The 23549-nt window shown below is 37.3% G+C and overlaps 1 protein-coding gene and 1 long non-coding RNA gene across 3 annotated transcripts; both read right to left on the bottom strand.

The window, feature by feature from the left end:
- Nucleotides 1-452: 452 nt before the first annotated feature.
- On the bottom strand, nucleotides 453-4411 carry LOC144658446 (uncharacterized). 2 transcript variants are annotated; one of them, XR_013571718.1, is made up of 3 exons: nucleotides 4296-4411; nucleotides 3293-3406; nucleotides 453-1411 (listed from the first exon to the last, which is right to left on the bottom strand). It is a non-coding gene; the product is annotated as an uncharacterized LOC144658446 (long non-coding RNA). The 2 variants fall into 2 exon arrangements; XR_013571719.1 differs by lacking the exon at nucleotides 4296-4411 and adding an exon at nucleotides 4143-4213.
- Nucleotides 4412-5152: 741 nt separating this feature from the next.
- Nucleotides 5153-7072, bottom strand: LOC144656333 (uncharacterized). The gene has a single exon (XM_078516564.1). It carries the CDS (start codon nucleotides 7070-7072, stop codon nucleotides 5153-5155), a length of 1920 nt encoding a protein of 639 aa, XP_078372690.1.
- Between the last annotated feature and the right edge of the window lie 16477 nt (nucleotides 7073-23549).

Genomic DNA, 23549 nt, shown 5'->3' with positions numbered 1-23549 from the left:
TAGAAGACGAAAAGCATTTTTTGATGTGTTGCCAGGGATTTACAACCATAAGACATGAATTATGTTCTCACATTTCTAAGGTTGATGTAAGGTACATATATTTAAGTGAGAACGAGAGGATTAAGTACCTACTTAGAGCTGACAATGAACATACATCAAAAGTAGTAGGTAAATATATACATTCAATGTTTCAAAAAAGGAAAGAGCTTCTTAACTTACAAGCACAATGAACATTATAATTTATTTAATTTTTACATATATTGACATTATGAATTGTATAAGAATCAAATTTTTGTTATTTCTTAAATGTATTAGTAAATGTGAAAACCTTTGTTGTAAACAGACCAATACCTCCCTTTGGAGAGTAAGGCGCAATAAAGATATACTATTACTATTACTACTATTAAGGGGTTTTACTTCACTTACAGAAAAAAGCAAAAATTCTGGGAAGCTAGAATATTGTTTGTGAGTCTCAAACTCAGTTTTGTTATTTGATTACCCAGAAAAAAAATAGAATCATGTCTGCTCGTGTATAAAACTATGCAAGAAAAAATATAACATCAATTCTTTGACTACTCTTTTAAAAATTTGTTCGTATTATTGTCCACATTTTTATGGAGTCATGTTGCCCATTTGTCATGGAGTTCACAAAGTAAGCAAGTGAGTCACAATTTGGTTGCTACATGGTACCTTATGGATACTGCAAATTTTATCTGGCTTTACAATATTTCACTTATTTTAAAAATATAGCTGTTCTTATAAATTGTACACAGCATACAATACATAAGAATGAAATTGGTAATGCCTATACTTTAGAATTACATTACAGTACCACCAGTTTCAGCATAACTAATCCAAATTCAAATAATTACATTGCTTTGTAACTCCACTACCTTCCCCAAAGTCAACCAAAGATCTTATCATATAATTAGACAACTACATGTAAGTCCTGTGTAGTTGAGGGCTCAAAACATTTGGACACTTGCAGGTCATGTTAACTGGCCAAACAGATTTTAGCTTGGTCACATGTGATTTCTTACCAGTCAAAACATTGAAAATAGCAATTTTAAACTACCACCATTTCTGCTGTTACTGTTTTCACTGTATGTTTTTGAAAAGATCACTTCATAATGCCCTTGTTACATCTAACAAGATGTGAAAGTGACAGGTCAATCAAGAAGTCGTTTTTTAAAGTACACTGTAAATAGGATAACATTTAAAATCTAAATTTTGCTTATTTGCAGCTTTTCTTGATTTTAATTTACATGTAATTTACTAGTCTCTTAAAAATAGCATCATGACGACACCCAAACATCGATTTGGATTTAATCTTTCCTGTTTTCTATTTATGTCCTTGTCCTTGTCTGTTTTTGTGTCTGTGGCGCTGCAAACTCTGCAAGTAATGTTCACCCTGAAAAAAGTCAAATGCCACAGATTAAATTAAAATTGATTAATTGGCATCAATATCAATAATTTATAAAACAAAACACTTAACTCGAGCTTGTTTAACTGAAGCCAAACCACTGGATGCAAAAGGATCCATTTAGATATTTAACAGAGATTACAGACTATTTTTTTACTGATAACTGCAAAGTCAACTAAATACTTTAATTTGTTTTGGAGCTTTTGTTTTCCTGCTCCATGTTGTTTTGAGGCTCTTTGATGCCTTGTTTCACTGGTTCGTACACTGAGGATGAGCTGGCCATGGATTTCTGCCATAACCACACATTGGAATTTGTGAGGGGAGGTGACATTCAAACCATTTAACCTTCCACAGTGAGGCTAGGGTATAGATATTTTCTGGTACAAGATCTAAGCATTTCATGAAAACATACTTTTAGTGAAATATTAATTATTTAAATTGTCTACTAATACATTGTAGTTGTTTTGAATGTCATTGAGGAGTCAGAGACAAACTAACTTCCGAGTTAGGATTTCGAGTTCGATTTTCGAGTTGGATTTTCGAGTTAGGATTTCGAGTTGGATTTTCGAGTTAGGATTTCGAGTTCGATTTTCGAGTTAGGATTTCGAGTAGGATTTTTTTTTGACAAAGCAAAACCCATAACAATTATTGAAAGCTAACCATAAACAGGCTAACTGGAGTGCATAGTAGGCTAACCGAAGTAAATAGTAGGCTAACAGGAGTGTGTAGTAGGCTAATTGGAGTGCATAGTAAGCTAACTGGCGTGTATAGTAGGCTGACCGGAGTGCTTAGTCGGTAAGCAACGTGAAACCCCAACTCGAAATCCTAACTCGAAATCTAACTCGAAATCCAACTCGAAAATCCAACTCGAATATCCATCTCGAAATCCTAACTCGAAATCCAACTCGAAATCCAACTCGAAAATCGAACTCGTAAATCCAACTCAAAATCCTAACTTGAAATCCAACTCGAAATCCTAACTCGGTGAATAGGCAACCTCCATTGAGGAGTTGAATAATGAATGCAAATATTTAACAAAGTACGAAGATCAGCAGCAACCAAATGCAGATTAAAGCAGCTGGGTAAAAAAAGAACGAAACTGAATAAAAACATATTTAAATTATAACTACCAGTAGTAATACGTGACTCGCAGGGCCTCGCGAAGCTCTCGGTTTGGGAGGGGGGGGGGGGGGGTGTTATAAATAAGGAGTGGAGAATTGTAACGGGCATGGCCGCGACACCCTCCAGGGTCTAGTCTGCTTTGAAGATGGCGGCTCTTTTTGGTTCGCTGACTGAGTTCGTAAAGAGGTATAAAGCGTTGGGAAGCACAGGCTATTTTCAAAATCATCGATAAATTATTGGATAGTCGCATTTTGGACATTTATTTGAGGACAGTAAAATAAGAAGAAGAACGAACGGCAGGAGGATTCTAACCCTCCGCCCGCGCGCCCCTGATGGCAATGAAAGGTTTATAGCCTGAATAGGCATTGAGGGAGTATTATGTGGAAATCAGTGTTATTTTAATCCGAAAAGAAAAACAATAAAAATGAAAGGCTCAGAATTGGAACCCACAAAAAAAGTAATAATAAAAAAAACCCTAGCCGGATTCCAACCCCCCCCCCCTCATTCCTGAAGATCTGATTTCAAGTTCGACGCCTCACACCATTAGGCCACCAGCATGCGCCGTGTGATGTCATTTTCGCCACACACCAAGCTCACAAATATATATATATTTATATGACCGTAAACTTCACACGAGATTTGATCCCGCCTGAGCCCTTTGAGGGACAAAATTATACACCCCGCTATGCTCTGCCTTCGGTCTCGCTTCGCGAGGAACTAAAAATAATATAAAACTAGATACTGTACCTGATTTACTTTGCTGTTGTCCACTTTGCACAGAGCATTCTATACCAAGTTCAACACAACTTGACTGTAGGTATTCTTCATTCATTGCGGCTTAATGGCAGAATATAACACTACCTAAAAGAAGGATTGACATAATAATCTATTAAAAACCACCACACTAGCTCTAATTAATGACCCTGTTTATAAAAATAATTTATAAAAAATTCTGTCTTATTTAATGGATCTCATCAAATATAATAATATTAGCCTCTTTCGTTTATACACTCAGTGAAGTGACCCTTCCTTCCTACAATGGGATATTTAGCATTTCTGCTTGGGGGTTTCTTGTTAACTTATCTGTATAGAAAAAACATTGCCATTGCAAAGATACACATTCAACACTGTCATGATGATAGTCAATGTATTAAAGTGTGCATACACAGCTGCATACAGTGTCTAAAATGGCATGAATTACAAGTAGAGCGAACAATTGTGTTTTATAAAATTACTCAAAATAATTAACTAAGATAGTTTTATGTGGAAATAAACTGAGCTTTTTTTTTTTTTTTCTGCTAAGGTGTGGTAAAAACGTGTCAACGCAAGAAATTCGCAACGTAACGATCTCTTGGCGTATTCGTCCACGACTCTAAAATAGTTCGTTTAAACGAATTCCAACAGCGAGTAAATAAGAATAAATAGATGAATTAAAAAAATAAAACACTAAGTTTAGCTGGGAGTTGCTTATAAACAATTCAACTTAATAAAAGTTCTGTAAACCAGAACCACTAAACCGACGCAAATTCACTCATAAAGCATATAATTACAGATTTTCACAAAAAACATGGTATTCAGTAAAGTCAAAGTTTGTTACCTAATATTTGAAGTCGGAGAATGCTTGTCAATTCAGCAGGGCAAAGCTTTCAACCAGCTCATGAATTAATCGGAGGGGAAGCAGCCGCAGTTTTTCTTTTTATTATCCAACCACGTAGAACATAATTTATGTAAGCTATAAATTATAACTTACTCCAGCACCACCGACACTTTGAATTATCTGCGAAGGTCTATTTCAGCCTTTTCCATCCGTGTAGCTATTGACACTTCTTTTTTCCTCTCTTCAGTGAATTGCGTTTAGCTCAATTAATTTCCTAGAGCTGGTGGGAGCTGGTCAGCCGCCGAAACGGTAGAAACTCGCTCGCTCTCCTCCACCTGTGCCATTTTTTCGGATCTCCCCGTGAGCCCTTATCGTTTGCCATAACTTCCATGATGTGTAAAGCCTTTAGACGGGGTAGACCGAGAAATATTTACGAAGACATTTCTTTTTCCTGCTCGGTTTCTCCTTGTGCTTCGTTCAGCTTACTACGATTTCCAGTTGAGTGCGACGCGAACAAAGTTTGGTGACGAGGTTTCAACATAACAACGGCATTGTTGTCAAGGGCAAACTTCTCTGTTACCATTGGTAACAAATTTGTTTTTGTAACTGTCTTGCTCGACAATGTCGATGCTTAAATAAACACAAACACTACAAATATCACAGTAATTTTAAATGCACGGCTAGTACGACGACACTTGTGTTGGACAATTTATTTGGCCGATATTTCGACTAGTCAACTAGTCTTCTACAGGGCCAGAGCTGGAGTGAGATAAAACTTAACGGCTCCTAAAATTTAAATAAAAGTATATAAGTGGATAATACGTAACACGATAGCCATATAAGGAAAAAGCATAAAATACAGCGTCGAGGGTGTAATATATACGTATAAAGAAAATACACGCACTAATAATATATAAAAGATGAAAAAAAATATAAAAAATAAAAATAAAAATAAAAAATAATAATAAACTAAAGCTAACTTTCATATAACGATCTAAAGATATAACATATCACTGTTCAGAGCGTCTATTGAGGCCATTAGGTTCAAGAGTTTTGCCTCGGTCTATGAGATATGCTTCTCTTGCTTTGCGACGAGAAGTACTTTTAGTGGGTAGCAATTCAAGAGGAACTAGAGACATGTCTGATGTGCAGTGCCCTGGCATGTTGAAATGAGTAGGGACTGCAGTGGCTGCTTTCTTGTGCCTTGGATTATTGCTGGCCTGCCTGTGTTCAGTGAAACGTTCCCGAAGAGTTCGTTTTGTTTCTCCTACATATTGTTTATTACATCTTTTACATTGTATCATATATACAAGGTTAGTTGAGTTGCACGTTATGTGATGTTTAATCTGTCTGACTTCGTTAGTACTGCTGAAGGTATATGTTGTTTTGCCATCTTCGATGTGGGGGCAAGTGAGGCATCGATGATTTGAGTTACAGAGGAAGGTGCCGGGTGGCGGCTGACTGCATTGGTTAGGGCCTTTAAGTTTCGCTCGGACGAGTAAATCTCGAAGGTTGGGAGAGCGCCGGTAAGATACCACGGGTGTTTCTTTGAAGATTTCTTTACAGTTGGAAGAGGAGTTAAGAAGAGGTTGTTTGTTGTGAAGTATTTTCTGAATGTTACGAAGTGCTGGATTGTATGTGATTACTAAAGGAACTCTATCAGATCGTGTTTCGCGAGTGTGTTCTTGCAAAGACTCTGCCCGTGATACAAGGCGTGCTCTGTCGATTTGCTCTGAAATAAAGCGTTGTTTGTAGCCTCTTTTAACTAGATATTGCTGAAGTTCTTTGACGCGATGTTCAAAAAAGTTTTCAGTGGAACAGATTCGGCGTAGAAGTAGAGCAAGACTGTAAGGGATTGACCGTTTTGTATGATATGGATGACTTGAGGTGTTCAGTAAGTACTGATGCTTATCTGTAGGTTTAGAGTATAGGTCGGTTTCTATTTTTCCATTGTTGAGGTGAATGTCGACGTCGAGAAACGGAATGGAGGTGGTCGAGCGTTCACTGGTGAACTTTATAGTGTGGTGGATATTGTTAAGATATTTTATGAAATCATCAAGCTTGTCTTCTCCTAATGTCCAGATCATAAAAATATCGTCAATATACCTCCACCAAATAAAAGGTTTGTCCGGGTACGAATCAAGTGCCTTTGTTTCAAAATCGCCCATGAATAAGTTGGCAAATGCTGGGGCCATTCTTGTTCCCATCGCTGTACCGTGTAGCTGCATGAAATGTTCGTTGTTAAACTCGAAGTTGTTCATATTCAGAATAATGCGTATCAGGTCACAGATAGCTTCAGTGCGTATATCCTTTTGAGATCTTGCATCTAAGGCTTTTCTACAGGCATTGATACCTTCATTAGTAGGGATGTTTGTGTAAAGCGAGGAGACATCTAAGGTAACAAGGAGAGCGTTCGGAGGGAGATCAGTGATTTGTTTGAGTTTGTTAAGAAGATGTGTAGTATTTTTGATATACGATGGTAGTGTCTGCACCAGAGGATTGAGATGATAACTGACGAATTCAGAGATTTTTTCAGTAGGATGTCCGTTTGCTGAAACGATAGGTCTTCCAGGATGCCCTTGTTTATGTAGTTTAGGTAATATATAGAAGCGGCCAGGTCTGGGATTGACGGGAGAAAGATATTTATAAGTGTTCTTATCGATAGCTTTATCTTTAAGTAGTCCGTCAAGATATTTCTGGACTCTTTTATTTACATCTGGGGTCGGATCCTTGGTGACCTTTTTGTAGAACTTTGCGTCGTTTAGCTGTCTGTGACATTCTTTTAGGTAGTCTTGTCTGTTCATAACCACAGTTCCCGATCCCTTGTCGGCTGGTTTGATTACGATGTCTGTTCGATGTTGTAGTTTTTTAAGTGCTTGTCGTTCTCGTCGGGTTAGATTGTCATGAATTTTTGTTGGCTTGGCTGTCATGATGTATACACTGTTTTATACACCTCGAGTGAGTTCTAGTACATGCATCTCCAAGTTACGTGAGATCCGACAACAATTGTGCCATAGTCTTCCTAACGTTGTGTGGCTCTCTGCATTTAATCGTCCCACTACAAATATCGTCAGAACACTTTATTACGCTTTCAAATAAAAAAAATATACACAAAGATTAAAGAAACAAATAACGAAATATATTATGCCTTAGCTGTTTTATATCGACGGTAACAGATCTGTGTTGAGAGTTGACGTTATGTTCAACGTGCGTCACTTTACCTTCATCGTTACGGTTAGAGTTACTGCATGTTCAACTGAAGTTAAATCGTTTTCCAACTCCAGGGATTTTCTAGCAGCTTTAAGAATTCCTTCAGCTTTAAATAATATATCTTTCTCAAGTGCAAAATGAATCATTCGCGCACTGAAATGAGGAACATTTGGCGCTTCGAAAAGCTGACAAAAGCTAACACCATTTCGGATCGAAATTTCAAAAAATTAGCCAATCACAAAATTGCTCAATTAAAACTGACGCCATCTTGGATCGAAATTAGCCAATCAAAAAATTGCTCTGTTTCCCGAGAGGTCCTCCTTGTATAAAAGAACAATGGCGGTCAGTACCTGTTTACGACAGTTACCAATGGAAACAGAGAAGTTTGCCCTTGACAACAATGCCGTTGTTATGTTGAAACCTCGTCACCAAACTTTGTTCGCGTCGCACTCAACTGGAAATCGTAGTACAAACTGACCGGGTTGTTCACTTTGTCCTTCATGTAAATCTAAATGAACTGACCATGGAAAAGTACTTGCGCCCGCGGACCAATAGCAATGCTATCACTTGGTCACCGGTAGCCTGCGTTGCAGACGAACAAAACCCCGGTATAGTGCGTCTGCGAATTAGAGCACAAAAGCTTGTTCCGGCCCCCCGCGTGTTACCAGGGATTTCTATAATAACCTCTGATTGGCTTTTAAATAGGGCCGTTCTTTCGTGCGCCGTAATTGGTTGAGTGGATCTCGTGAAACCATAGTTACGCGTTCGATGAATACCAGATACAGTAAAAGACGTAAAACGTTCTTGTCATAAATTTGTGCCGTTCTGTATTGGAATTGGTCATCCGATCTTTTTCGCTTTTCACTTGTTTAGAAAGGGCACGATATGCTGTCAGTTGTATTATTTGGAGGCGTTTAAAGTTGAGTATAGCCGTAAGACATTGGTCTGCACGGCTTTTCTGTTTGTATATTTTGACACCTCTGTTTTACATTTGTCATATGTAATTACTATCGCGGTTAGTCTTGGAACATTCATATTTGCAAGATATTTTTTGAGCTTTTGAAATATTCCCTCTGGTCCTAAATGTTTCGTGAAGATGTCGACTACTTGCATTCTGCATTTGTAATGCCAGGTCCGGCTGTTTATTGTGTTGCAAGGTGTGTTGCTTCTCATCACGGATGAAGGATGTTCGTTGTGTGACATTCTTTCACCACAAGACAAATGTAGATTATTCAACATTTATACCATGACCTTTTTGCTTGTCAGTTGTGTATGCTTCTTGCCGTTATCGTTGTTTTCTTTTTTTATGAGATAGTTCGAACCGGCTGCTTTTTTGCCGCTTCAAACGCTAATTCTCACCGATCTGGTCCGAACTGCCGTGATCGCCGCCAAGTTTGTTTTGTATCTGGTCTTCGTCGAAAGCGTAACTATGGTTTCTCATGATGCACTCGACCAATTACGACGCACGAAAGAACGACCCTATTCAAAAGCCAATCAGAGGTTATTATAGAAATCCCTGGTAACACGCGGGGGGCCGGAACAAGCTTTTGTGCTCTAATTCGCAGACGCACTATACCGGGGTTTTGTTCGTCTGCAACGCAGGCTAGGTCACCGGTCAACTTAAAAAAAACACGCGACCTTGACTAGTTCTAAACCTGAGCCCGCGATATGGTCATGTGATACTGGTCAGCGGATACCTTGTTTTGACAGCTGTCAATTAACCATAAAATGGATGTCCAATATACGAAGGAGGCAAAAGATTGACTCCTCTCCCCCCTCTGCTTGGGTTGCCTTGTGACTCCCCTCCCCCTCCCCGAGAGTCTGTACGCGCGGCGCGCGTACGCACCAAATTTTTTCGGCCTCCTGGGTTTACATCAATTATCTCGTACCTGCATTACCCATGGTGCTCCGCTCCGCGCGCTGGCGCGCGCTGAGGAGCTCCGCTATAATGTAATTATGGGACTCACCCGAGCCCAATTTGAAAAGATGGTTAAGTCGAGACTTAAAAAGTGAGCGAGACCAAAGGTCAAGCCCACACACTTGAATACAGTAAAATTCTGCGTATAAGAACCTAAAATGTAAGACCTGTTAGGCTAAATTTTTCATTTCAAACCCCATTTTCATAAGAACCTTTTTAGACTTAAAGTTTCAATAGGTTCTTATATTACAAAAATGCAGGCACAGATAGAAATACAGAAAAAAGTTTAAGTCTAGAAATGCATGCTAGTACTTTGGAAAGATAAATTTACAGTATGGTTATCATCTAAACTGTCTCTAGATAATTATTTAATACAGCAATATATTCCATATCACATATGCGCAGTAGTAGTTATCTGTGCTGATCGATAGTGTCCCTATCAAATTAAGAACCTATTTATGAACCTAAATAGCCTAAAATCACACTAAATACCATTTTTATAAGAACCTATATAGGCTAAGTTGGAAAAATTTAGGTTATACGCGAGTTTTCACTGTATCTTTCTAATTTTATTTTACCGACGAAAGAATCCACCAAACAATAGAAAACCATTTAATCAACTTGAAATGCAATTAATTTTATTCAACAAGGCAAAAAGCCTCAAAACGAAACAAAACAAACACTACGAATAATACATTTATCTCACTGGTACCATAAACAGAAAACTGTGAAATCAGCAAAACCTGAATTTAGAATTGTAATTATAGTAATGGCAAGAAAAAATCAAATTCTCCGAATCGCCAAATAGAAAATGAACAAAACTTTTTGCAACGTTAAAAAGTAAGTTTAATACACCTTTTGGTGTTACTTGCAAGCAATTTTATTAAAGCAGTGTCTGGGTCTCGGCTAGTTTACTATAATCTTGCAGAAAGTATGGTTTCAATTGTTTTGTGATTCATTCGAATCCAAACATAGAAAATTATTTTTTCTTTTATATTTGATTTGCAATACATAATTGTTCCAGATAGTGGTCTCATTTGTGACCCTCCACAGGAAAACAGGAAAAAAGGTGATAGCACGCTCACGGCACTCTTCCACTTTAAAACAAAAGAAAATATTTTAGGCACGCTAAGAGCGTGTTCAAGAGCACAATTCACTAGGAAACTCCTTTGTTTCGCTTAACATACGAACAACAAAGACAACCAAAGAAGCGTGTTACAGTGAGAACACAAACACCGTGAACATTTTCATTATACTTTGAAAAAGAAAGTGAAGGAAATTGTTGACAAATTATTCACGAAAAATAAACTGCTGGCTCCATCTCTGTCCATTTTTTTTTTATTTCCTGCAATTTGGCTATCATTCGACGGTTTTCTGCAGAAATTTACATATGCAAGATAGGGTAAAGTGTTCATGGTTTTCTGGTTCACACAAGGTTCGACCATAAGGAATCTCAGAAAAAAATTCTGAGCACCAGATGGGATGTGAACCCGTGACCCTTCGTGTTCTAGAACGAATGCTGGTTCGAAACCCATCTGGTGCTCAGAATTTTTTTCTGAGTTTCCTTATGGTTGATTCGTTGTACAATTATTTCTTCTTTGTAAATCGACAAGTATGATTGATTATTAGGACAGAGGTGTAGAGGCGATAAATCATAAAGCCACACTCGCAGACATGTATCCTCGACATATATACTGTAGAATGCCCACTTTTTCTTCGATTTCCAACCTTTTTTTAGTTTTTAGAAGAAGGTTTCCCAGTTCTTATCCTAAAATGTCTCCTCAAACGAAGAAAACATCTTGGTTTGTGATAATAAAAGTGAAAAACAACTTACTGTAGTTAAGGCTTTATCCTCGTAGAGTAATTCAAAATCATAAAAAAGGAAAAAAAATATTACTGTTCTAACGGAAACTGTATTTTGGGTGATATTATTCATTGCCTCATGAACGCGGGTACCCAGATTTCTCCATGACACAGGAAGTCGGAATTCTATTATCTCATCTGTACTACCGGATAAATGTTGTAAATTAAAACCACTTCAGAACGGTTTTCAATAAAAAGAGTCGTAAAACCAAAGCAAAATAATTCCAAATTATTTTCGACACCTAACCGAAAACCGCATGTAACATTTTTAGTTTTCTAACATCTACGGTTTCATGATTATTTCAATGTTGAGATGACTACTGACAAACTCCTGACAAATTTAGCGCTCGGCCCTCGGCTTTCAGACCGAGTTAAAATGCATGTTCGGTCGAAGCGGTTGGCCAGCAATTTCTGGTGTCGAAAGTTAACGCAAGATTTCATTGGTGTGAACTCAAGATTTTATAACTGATAACGAATATAAGCTAGCGTCTTATGCAGTATCCTGCTATGTATTTCAGTTAGGAGCAAATACCGTTTGCTGGTTGCGTATGGGAATTCATGCACATGTTTATTGAAGACGAAAAATTGTAAACGAATTCGCAGGCTATGTTGTTTTTGGTCATTGGAATTGAATAACCTTTAAAAAAAGAAGGCCGATCGAAAATCGTGGCACATCTATATAAGGAAATGTTCCGCTGTCATTTTTGGCCAAAGTTAGCCAAAATGACAGCCAAGAGGTTAAGTCAGAAATAGTCTCAAAATTAGGTTCGTTTGCTTCCAGTTAAATTTCGGTGGCTAAAAATAATCATTCTCGACAGGTTTTACTCTGCCAGTTTTTTTTATGAAGACAAATGCAACACAATTATTTTTCTAGTCTAAAAAACCTAACGTAATTATTTTGAATGCCATGCAGTCGCATGTTGTCCTTAATAGGAAAGACTGATGGGTCCGTATAAATTATTAAAGCAAATGTGCTGTTGAACTTTAAAAATAGAACAAAATGCATCCGCAGGTTATGGTTTTATCAAGAAAAATCAATAATAGCCCAAAAATGCAATTTATGTTTTGGATGTCAAAAATGACTTGATTTATGACCCTCAGGAACGTTCTGGAGTATTTTTATTGGAAAGTACATTCGTTTCACTCATATTGTGAACTGCAGTTTGTGACTAAATTATCATTGATTCTGTTAGACATAATTAGCAACCTCTCAACTTTACACAGTCCATTTCGAGGTGTCACGTTTGTACTCGTCATGGGCAAATTGCAGTGTTTTATGTATTGATATTTTGTGCAACACTATATGAAACGGCAAAACGTCTGAAAAAGACGACTTGAAATCATACAACAGAAAGAGCGGAAGTGAAAAAGACGCAGTCCGAACTTAAACCGAATTGTTCTCTCGCTCATTTTAAAATCTGAGATTCCACTTGAGTTCAGTAACTCATCAAGTTTGCTTTTTTGACAAAGAAATTTAAAAATGCGGCTTATGGCATTTTTTTTTTTGCCATTTTTTCAGTTTTTTTTGTTTCCTCCTTCGCTCGCTTTTACGGCACAAACTTACCAACATATGAGAAATAACGTTCCCAGATTCGATGATGAAACCTTTATCAACTATTTTAGATAGCTTTTAACTGCGTTTGCGGAATTTTCTTCAGTTAGTGCCGACGGGGAATGGGAATAATACTCAAAAGGTTGACTTTTCTGATTACATTGATGTGTCCTTGCATCAAGAAGCTTCCATTTTTTTATTTTTATTTTTTTCATGAAATTGACTTAATGCTGGCATTTCTTTGGCTGCACTCAATGAATGTTTAACATAAATTCTTGGTTGGTGCCAATCTGTTTTTTTTTTAACTCTTATTAAATTGATATTCATAATTTACTTTCAAAGACAAGACAAGTATAAATTACATAACTTAAATGAAAAACTCTAGTTTACGAACAAAAATTATATCTGTTTTCTGAAAAAAAGTATAAATATTGTCTCAGACGCTCAACAGAATTGATGGCGCAAGGCGAAAACTATTTTAGCATTTTCCTGTCGAAGTAACATTGTATGTGTATGAAAAACACGAGCCTTTTAGAGAAAAATGTTTGGTTGGCGAATACTGTTTAAGTCGTTATTTTCTTACCTGACACGCAAACAGAATAAAGACTGTTGTATAATTCTATAACTTCTATTATTTCAGCTTAGATCGAGTCAATTTCTAAAAATACCAAAGTAAATTGTAAATCCACGCACGGTCACAGGAAACATTCCCACGTGCTGACGTGACAAGAACACGGCCCACTTTTCCGAATCGGCTCGAGACCCCACGGTTCGGCACGCACCAGTTCACAGCATGAAAATGGAGATTTATGGAAAATTAAAGGTAGCTTAAATCTCCTTAAAGTTTGTTATTCAACTTTAAGCTGTCAATTAAATTTTGTTAAAGGCCGTTAAACTCCCAGTCGGCATTTAAGGAACTTTAAGCCAAATTAAAGTTGGCTTAAAATTTTTAGTGTCCTTAAGCAATCTTTAAACATGAGTGAAAGGGGGGGGGGGGGGGGGGGGGGGGGGAGCCCCCCCCCCGGGGGGGGCCGCGCGGGCGGGGGTTTTTTTTTGTTTTTCTCCCCCCTTTTTTCTTCCCTTTTTCCCCCCCAAAAATAAACCAAGGGCCCCCCAAAAAAAAAATTTTTTTATATTTTTTTTTATAAACTGGCTTAAAGGTCAGCTTTAAAAAATGTAAAGTCAGCGTATAGCTGAATAAATGCCAAATTTACACCAGCTTTATTTGAGCTTTATTTCACGGTAAAGTTATGTTTTCATGCTGTGGTTATTATTCAAAACTGAAGACACATGCGATATTCAACAAGTTTTTCCTGCGTTTTCTAAGTGGTGCAGCGACAGCACCTTATGGCCTGGGCCAATACAGACGATAGTATCTAGCTAACTTTAGTGGCCCGTTGATTTTGAAGATAGCGCGGGACTTAAAGAAGAGGCGCATACTTTTTAGTCGAGCCAGAAATCAAAGTCCCTATTTGTTCCTTACCCCCACGCGGACCTGCAATCAGTTCATCCTTTATTAGATTTTTCTTTCTGGTCTTCCCACGCAGTCAATAACTCAGTCAAAGACCGGCTTATTTTAAAGATTCCATAAGTAACCTGTTGCTTGTTTTGGCCTTAATAACTGCATGTGCTAATATACTTGATCTCGTGCAGTGTGTTACGATGCTCGCCTGCAGCCTTCATGGGTTAACGCACGGCAATTTTGTCGCACTTGCCGCCACATGTTTTAATTGATTTATTTTACCCTGTGGCTATGTGGTTTGATCCGTAAATATCACTTAAGCTTTACGATATTTTTAAAAAAAGCGTTCTATAACACGGTATCAAGGATAAACAATCTCGTATTTTTGTCTAAATTCGTGAATTTTTAATCCGTGGTAGAAACCAAATGCTTATCAAATTTTCATTAAAAAAAGGAAAACGCACTCATCATGTAGCTCAGAAAAATACTGGTATATTTGAAGCTTCACGGAAAAAAAAATTCGTGCGCAATCTTTAAATCTCTATTAGGTCGCCCAAAATAACTCTAAAACCAAAAATGTCCAGTCGCGTAAATTTGTGAGTTTTGTGAACTGCTTCCTTAGGGTTGAACATTGATGTAGTAAGTCACGCCATTTTTGCAAATAATGATGTTATTTGCTATCTGCACTATGTTGGATATGCTATCAAAAACTGCAGCTGTACGTTGCTATGCAAGCTTTCAAGAACGAATAGAGTTTTTCAATGGTCACATCCCTTTGCCCTATTAAAGCCATTCGAAGACACAAAATTATTTCTGAAAAATGAAAAATTTCCGTAGAAGTACTTTCTACTTGAAATGGCTGTTGGATCGATGATAGATAGCAATTCTCTTTGGTGTGTTTTTTTTTGTTTTAATTTTACTAGTAAAATACGATTAGCACTCAAAATTATCTTCCATTGACAACTGTGTGATTGACTGTTTTCTTCAAAGTTCTATGGATGACTCATTTTTCTTGTGTTTGACAATGACTAAAAATAGAGTCAAAGTTCTCAGTGCACCGCAACTCGTGATTGCCAAGTTTTGGGAACTGAGGCTTGCAATTGATCACTAGTACTTTCTTTTAAAATCGTAGAATTCCGACTTCTCTTGAGCCTTTGGGAATCGATTTAAAAGAGTCAGGCCTTTTGTCCTAACCAAGTTTATTTCACCACGAAGCACCAGTAGTAACTACGGATGAAATCATGGGTTCAAAATAATAATAAATGTGTAGTTTTTTTTTTCTTTTTTACTGGAGATCACGATTGTTCACAGCAACGTTTTTTAAAAAACGCCTACATTTAGAAAATTAGCATCGTTAACATAAAGAAAACAAAAAGTAATTGAAGACGATGTCCGCCCCCATTTCGGTCTTTAACATCGCACCTGCGGCTTTTTGAGAGCATATAAAAAGGCGTATGCGATTGCACGAGCTGTCTAAACTAGAAGTCTCTCTCCGTTGTTGAGTGCCTACATTAGCATCAGTTTCAACAGCTCAACGATTTGTTTACTCGAAAACGAAATTTCATGAAATTTAAAATGTCGCTGACGCCCCCAGTTTCTCTCCATTACCTTCTCCATTCTGATTTCGTCGCTGTTGGCTTCCGATGGAACAAGCGAGCAGGAATTTGTGGTAAATGTGGATAACGTTCATGTATATTGCAACCATTTATGATGATTGTGGTGCTTTTGTTGTACCGAGATGTCCCGTAATACGATTACTGTATTATAACTTGAACAAATGAGGCATGAAAGCATGAAAATAGCTGTCTCTTCACTATAGTTACTAGTCCTGTTCTTCAACGAAAAGGACATCCTAAGTATTGAACTAACCCGTGAAAGTTGTCGATCTGAGAACTCATGGAATTCATTTACTTAATATTTCTTCTAGTCAAAATTAATTGGATCGCGACGGTCCTTTAATGATTTGAACGCACAAGAGGCCATGAAATATGTTCGTGGATTTGTAAACCCTCACCAAGCTTCCAAAGCAGTTTCTCCCTGCATTTGTGGTGGGAGTTCCGTAAAATGTTGTTGGGGAACACGAACGTCCACCAAGGTAAATATTACATTTCTGTATTCGTTATAGTGACATTGCTCTTTTATACAGCTATAGGGTCAAATTCTGTACCAGTACGCTAGTGTTGCAAGATGCAACTATGAGTATGCTACCCGCTGGATGAATGTAATCCCAGTACCCTGCATTTTCGCCCTGGTGTCTCAACATTTCAGCGGTACCCTAATTCACTTTTGGATTGAGAGAGACCTTGCCACTGTTAAGTGTCTTGTACAGATGAGGAGTTAAGGGTGACTTTACAATCTACGGGTCTTGTTTTGTTATTTGTTTTACAAACTAAAATTAACAGTAAAAAACTGGAACAAACAGAAAAAGCACTTTCCCTTTCTTACTGCTTATAAATTTGCAAAAACATCTTCAAACAAAAACCCTACTAATGCAGATTTTTCCTAACAACTGAGAGGAATTCGTGAATATCCTTATTAAATTACAGATGCGTCTTGCTACTGAAGTAGGGTTTAGTCTGTGAACAAGGGATTTGCATTAGTTCTACGCGTGTACGCAGAGAGATCTTACCAATTTCTAGTGACGCACTTTCGTATAATGTGAAAATTCCTCCTCGGTTTTCTCTAGTAAGAACCGGAATATCAGGCAAATTTGTATGGGTTCTTCTTTAATGGCATCAGTAAGTGAGAACGATAATTAAAATGTAAAATGTAAAATGCGCCAGAGATAGAAAAATGTTTCCAGGCGTTTCGGGGCTACTTCCCCTTCTTCAGTGAAAAATGTAAATGCCAGTTAACGGAAAACAGCACGTGCGCGTGATCAATGTGAGACACGATTATCTTAATTAAAAGAGGTTCATTTAGGTATCGTTTTGAATAGAACTTTGCATTTGGTTAAGAGTCTGTCCCCTGGCTACACGTTTAAATGTTTCCTTAAATTAATATTAACAATAATTTCGTTACAATTTCTTCAAAGTTTGTAAACAAACATTGGCACTCGAAATGCTCTTCTTAAAGATATTCTGCCAAAATTGACAATATGTGCTATGTTCTGTTGTAAAGAGAGAACATGAAGGTAAGACGTTTGAGCTGCCAATCAAGGTGAATAAGTTTTCGTTGTCATGCAGCTCAGTAAAAGAAACGATCTTAAACCGTAACATTTTGTACAATACGTGTTTGTTTCAAGTTCTAGACCACAACAGATTTCCTGAATTTATTCCAAACCTTATCGTTATTTTTATACATTGCTTGTAGCTTATGCGCTGGGCATAAGGGATACGTAATGTTTCTGATGGACGACTTAAATTTAGATGGAGAAATAATAGGTACACACTACGATTTCCTTTCCAGGTTGATGAAGCTGGAAACATCTTAGAAACGAAGAAAACCGACTTCGAGTGAACGAACTATAACGAATGACAGACGTTAAGCATTATAGCTGGCTCCTTGTGAAATACCTACATGATATATTTAAATGTTGAATCAGTTACTGGAACAGGACCCGATTGACAAAAAACCTGGACTATTTTTAACTTATTTCTATCTAAGGATTTGTGCCTTATTTGCTAACAAGAGCTCGCTGAGCAATGGCTGAGCATTGAAATCAATTGAAGTCGACGTGATAGAAAAGCTTAAGTTGGTGTAGCATTCATTTTGTTAAAAATAATTTAAAATAAAAAAAAATTCAAAAGGAAATGTTCGGTGGGCGAATTTCTGAGCCAATAAGCTGTTTGCATTCAGTACATAAGATGAGATCTTTTTTCTAGCAACAAGAAGGAATAGGCCGCTGGCTTTTCAAAATATTACATTTAGCCGACAAAACCTTTTTGTTGGTTTTTGTAATTCAGAATCGTCGTAAGACACTTACAGCCACGCACTCATCATACTTTAGAAAACAATTAATCCCACGTGCTTACGTTAGCGAGCGAACACAGACGGGTTTCCGTTTGTTGTTTCACACCGTATTCGTTCGCAGGCTGCTTTACGTGGGCGAAACCATGCCGGATCGGTTCGATCGTCTTTGGCTTGGCACGCGCGTGCGTGTCAGTCACTAATTTGGCACGTTCAGTGGTGTTTGCGTATCAGGATACTGAGCCACGCAAACAGAAAGCAAAGTACAAACAATTGATCGCTTTCAGCTGTCATTACACCTTGAGATTTTCTAGCGTTCTAGATCCAACCGTACCATAGTAGCCATTAGTTGATTGATTAAAGTAGCCGGTACATGTTGAAGATCGCAGTAAACGATTTGGATGGTCGGAAATTAAAGCCTCTATTACTTCCTTTCAAATTCTTTCACTCAGTCAGTCTCCCTCTCATTGAAGACGGACGTATTTTAAGTTTAATAACTAATCTGCTCGCGTTTTTTTGTTCTTTTGCTTGATTTTGCTGGGATCTATACCCAATATTGTTGCGCGCTTACCGCCACAGGTTTTGATTGATGTATTCCCCCCCCCCCGCTGCTATAGTGATCGGCTTCGCAAAAATTGATTTTGATATTCAATAAAACATAATTTTTTTAACAGCCGTAAGTACGAAGAGTGAAAATTAACAAGTGTTTTTGCAGTATTTTTTATTTGTGATCATATATTCTTAAGAAGGCCTTGTTAAAATTTCTTTGTTTTCATTTATACATATTACGTTTACAACTGCCACAGTTATTAGCATTAAACACAACCATGGTATTGCATTTTCAGTTTCTGATGTTTGTTACGAGAAAAAACATTCAAACTAATTTGACTAACGCAGTTTTTTTTCACCCAAAGTGGTGTCTCAAGTAAGAATTGCTTCCTGAAGCCTAACTGAAGCCTGGAGACTAATATTTGGCTTATGTTTGATATTACTTAAAATATCGTTGTTTTCTCATTTAGCAGTGTACTTATTATTTTACTCGTTGCTCGCTTGACATATGTACTGCGTATATGAAAAATTCCGTTTTCTGATAAATAACGTTCAGGCGTAGCAAATACGCGAGGGCTAAATAAGAGTTTTAACATTGCATAATGCTTCCCTGTAAGGTTTGAGGAAGTTCGTAATGCCTGTTGTTTCAGAGGCACATTGTTGACTGCCAAAATCAAAAGCAGGCAGCTCTTCTTGTACAGTCCAATTTTCCCTTGAATTATAAATTGCCTTAGTTTCGTCGAGTTAATCTTAAGGTTTAGTGATATTATTGGAATGATTAATTCATACTTGCTTTACACAAATAGTGAAACAAATTACTGTCCGACATAGTCCTCAGATAGAAAAGCGGCTTCGCAACAAGAAGGAATAGGCCGCTGGCTTTTCAAAATATCAGATTTAGCCGACAAAACCTTTTTGTTGGTTTTTGTAATTCAGAATCGTCGTAAGACACTTACAGCCACGCACTCATCATACTTTAGAAAACAATTAATCCCACGTGCTTACGTTAGCGAGCGAACACAGACGGGTTTCCGTTTGTTGTTTCACACCGTATTCGTTCGCAGGCTGCTTTACGTGAGCGAAACCATGCTCTTTTTTTCCGGATCGGTTCGATCGTCTTTGGCTTGGCACGCGCGCGCGTGTCAGTTACTCATTTGGCACGTTCAGTGGTGTTTGCGTATCAGGATACTGAGCCACGCAAACAGAAAGCAAAGTACAAACAATTGATTGCTTTCAGCTGTCATTACACCTTGAGATAGCGTCTCTCTACGAAAAGTAATGTAATGCTTATCGACGTGTAAGCATGACGTTATACGGCAAACGGCAAACGCGAGCTTGCCTTTCATTTTGTTACCTTTTTAAAGAATTCTAAAATTAATCCCTCATACAAATAAGGGAAAAATCCCACATTCACGACAAACACAAAAATACTCATTTCCGCGTACGAACGCCAAACGGCAGACGGAAGAAGTTGAATTTTTGCCGTTTGCGGGAAAAATAAACGTCATGCTTAACCTCTCTAATATGAAAGTCGATGTATATTGGCCCATTACATTGTACTTTAACCATATTTTTTTCCGACGCTACCACACAGTCAATAACTTCCTCAAAATCGGTGGCATTTTAGAATTTTCGCATATGCATTTTTAGGATTCTATAACTACGATAAAACTCTGGACATGTTTTCTTAAGTTTTCAACTTGCGAGATTCAATAGCCGGTATTCAATAACCGGTCAAGATCGATGTTGTACAGTGTGTTCTAATCACTGAGAGCAGTTACGGATTCACGTTTAAGACGAACACTTTGAAGTCATAATTTGGTGCACGTGGCGTTCGACAGCTTTTGATCATGATAGATTTAATTCACCACCTGCGGGTTTGGAGCTTGGCTCCTACATAAATTACTTGATAGCTAGCTTTAATTTACGACAGTCGTTAAAAAGCGTTCAAAACGCAGTTTTTCTTATCCTCATCGGGCCCATGAGGACTCTTGAGGCCGGCCAGAAAACTGCGCCATCCATCCCGGTCCGCCGACGATGCGACAGCTGCCCCCCACGAACACCAACCCAGCCGGTTTCTTTCTGTCTCCACGGTTCTTCTCCACGTTTCTCTTCGTCGGCCTCGCCTCCTTTTACCTTCAGGTGCCCACGTTAGCTGCAGTCCTGGAGATGTTGGTTGGACTTGTCCGCAATACGTGCCCTATATAAACGCACTGTAAGAAGACTAAAATAACAGGAAAAATATATTTTTAAGGACCTCATTAAAGACTAGTTTATTTTCTATTCATTCCCAACTGAATTATTCTTTTCTCTGTTATTGTTTTTTAGAGAACATTTCGATATACAATTTACTATAAAAATTAACGAAATTAAGCTACGTTTCGGAGACATCTTGACTCCATTATCAAGTAGATAAAAATAACGGTCGAGTTTAGAGTTTAAATAGAAATAAAGGTGACAGAGTATGTTAGGATATATATTTAATAAAGTGTATCGCGGTCATTAGCGTTCAAGGTGTCAGTGCGTGCTGCATTTAGTTAAATAAATACTTTAATATTCGCACGTATTGAGTCCGACTGCGTGTTTAGTGTTGTTCTTCTTTCACGAATTAGCAGCATTTCGTTAACTAAACAATCCAGTTTTCCTTGGCATTTCTTTAACACGGAAAACATCTTTGTTAGGTCAGGACTCGGGACACCGTGGATTTCTTTAATGTGCTTGCCAATAACAGCTCCTCTATGCGCTGATGAAGATGTCCAACATAACCAACATATTTAGCATCACAATGATCACGCCGATCTTACAAGATCTTAGCACAATAATATCACTAAACCTTAAGATTAACTCGACGAAACTAAGGCAATTTATAATTCAAGGGAAAATTGGACTGTACAAGAAGAGCTGCCTGCTTTTGATTTTGGCAGTCAACAATGTGCCTCTGAAACAACAGGCATTACGAACTTCCTCAAACCTTACAGGGAAGCATTATGCAATGTTAAAACTCTTATTTAGCCCTCGCTTATTTGCTACGCCTGAACGTTATTTATCAGAAAACGGAATTTTTCATATACGCAGTACATATGTCAAGCGAGCAACGAGTAAAATAATAAGTACACTACTAAATGAGAAAACAACGATATTTTAAGTAATATCAAATATAAGCCAAATATTAGTCTCCAGGCTTCAGTTAGGCTTCAGGAAGCAATTCTTACTTGAGACACCACTTTGGGTGATAAAAAAACTACGTTAGTCAAATTGGTTTGAATGTTTTTTCTCGTAACAAACATCAGAAACTGAAAATGCAATACCATAGTTGTGTTTAATGCTAATAACTGTGGCAGTTGTTAAAAAAATTATGTTTTATTGAATATCAAAATCAATTTTTGCGAAGCCGATCACTATAGCAACGGGGGGGGGGGGGGGGGAAATACACAAATACACAAATCCTTAGATAGAAATAAGTTGAAAATAGCTGTAATGTATTGCAAATCAAATATAAAAGAACAAAATAATTTTCTATGTTTGGATTCGAATAAATCACAAAACAATTCAAACCGTACTTAGCTTTCTGCATGACACTGCTTTTAAGTAACGCCAAAAGGTGTATAAACTTCCCTTTTAGCATTGCAAAAGTTTTGTTTATTTTCTTTTTGGAATATTTCTTACCATTACTATTATTACAATTTTTAAGAAATGTTCGATTTTGCGCATTTTATCAAAAACTTAACAACTGCTCGATAGATTTTGTTGAACCTTTCGCCACGCATGTTTATTATGCATAAAAAATAACCCCAAAGTTTATTTAAATTTATTCACTGGAAAAGGTCCTAATTTAATGATAAAGAAGGCTTGGGCCGGCAGAAAAAAGTTATACAAAGGCGGGTATGACGCCCCAATCCCCCCCCCCCCCCCCCTTGAAAAATTCATTCTGGAACAAAAGCAACTAACAGGGAAACTTACATAAGAGTATGTACAAAAATGCGTTTGAATATTTTAGAATAATTTGTAAACCGTGAATTGTAACGCATCTTCTTCTTCATTTCCAGCGCCTCTTTTATCGATTAATTTGATAACGTTCCAGTGAATTAATGGAAATTAAACATTGGGGTCTTTTTGCATTATCGAGCATGCGTGGTAATCATTTCAAAAAATATCTTTGGAGACGTGTTTTGATATTTTTAAAAGAGACCTCTAAATCGAAAATTATAACAGAAAAGGATCGTAAAAAAAATTGCGATGAAGAAACACTACAAAACTATCACGGCGCCAAAAGATACGTTTTTATACATCGTTAGTTGTTATTTGAGGTAAATTCATCAACTTCTTGTTTTTTGTTTTGTTTCGGTCCATTTATTACCATTATTCAAAAATTACAATTTGAAACATTATTTCGATTTATTTGAAACCAAACATACAAAAACATTTTATTCCTTAGTATTTTTTTCGCAGTATCAGTTTTTTAACGGGAATCCTGTTTCGCGTAAAATTCAGGTTTTGCTGATTTCACGGTTTTCTGTTGCCGTAAAAATATATTATAAATCAAGCTTCAATATAAAACCAATATATGGTGTAGTTTTCATTTCCATCCGGCTCAGGGAAGGCTGCTTAAAAGCTATTAAAAATTGTAGGTGTTGTACCAGTGAGATATATGTATTATTCGTAGTGTTTGTTTTGTTCCGCTTTGAGGCTTTTTTGCCTTGTTGAATAAAATTATTTTCCATTTGATAAAATGGTTTTCTATTGTTTGGTGGATTATTTCGTCCGTAAAATAAAATACTTATAGGATTCATCCTCGTCCTATTAAAGAAAGATACTTCCGCGTATAACCTAAATTTTTCTCTTAGCCTAAATAGGTCCTTAAAGAAATGGTATTTGTGTATCTTGCTCCTTCTTAATTAATGAAAACTTAATTATTGGTAAGGCATGTGTGCTGCTTTGGCTGAG

The sequence above is a fragment of the Oculina patagonica genome, chromosome 6 (assembly GCF_052425735.1).
Source record: "Oculina patagonica isolate OP01 chromosome 6, crgOcupat, whole genome shotgun sequence".
NCBI classification, from domain to species: Eukaryota; Metazoa; Cnidaria; class Anthozoa; order Scleractinia; family Oculinidae; genus Oculina; species Oculina patagonica.
This window is presented reverse-complemented; position numbering and strand designations above follow the sequence as displayed.

Excerpts from the sequence above, each read along its gene's own strand:
- LOC144656333 (XM_078516564.1), bottom strand. The coding sequence starts at position 7,072 with ATGACAGCCAAGCCAACAAAAATTCATGACAATCTAACCCGACGAGAA.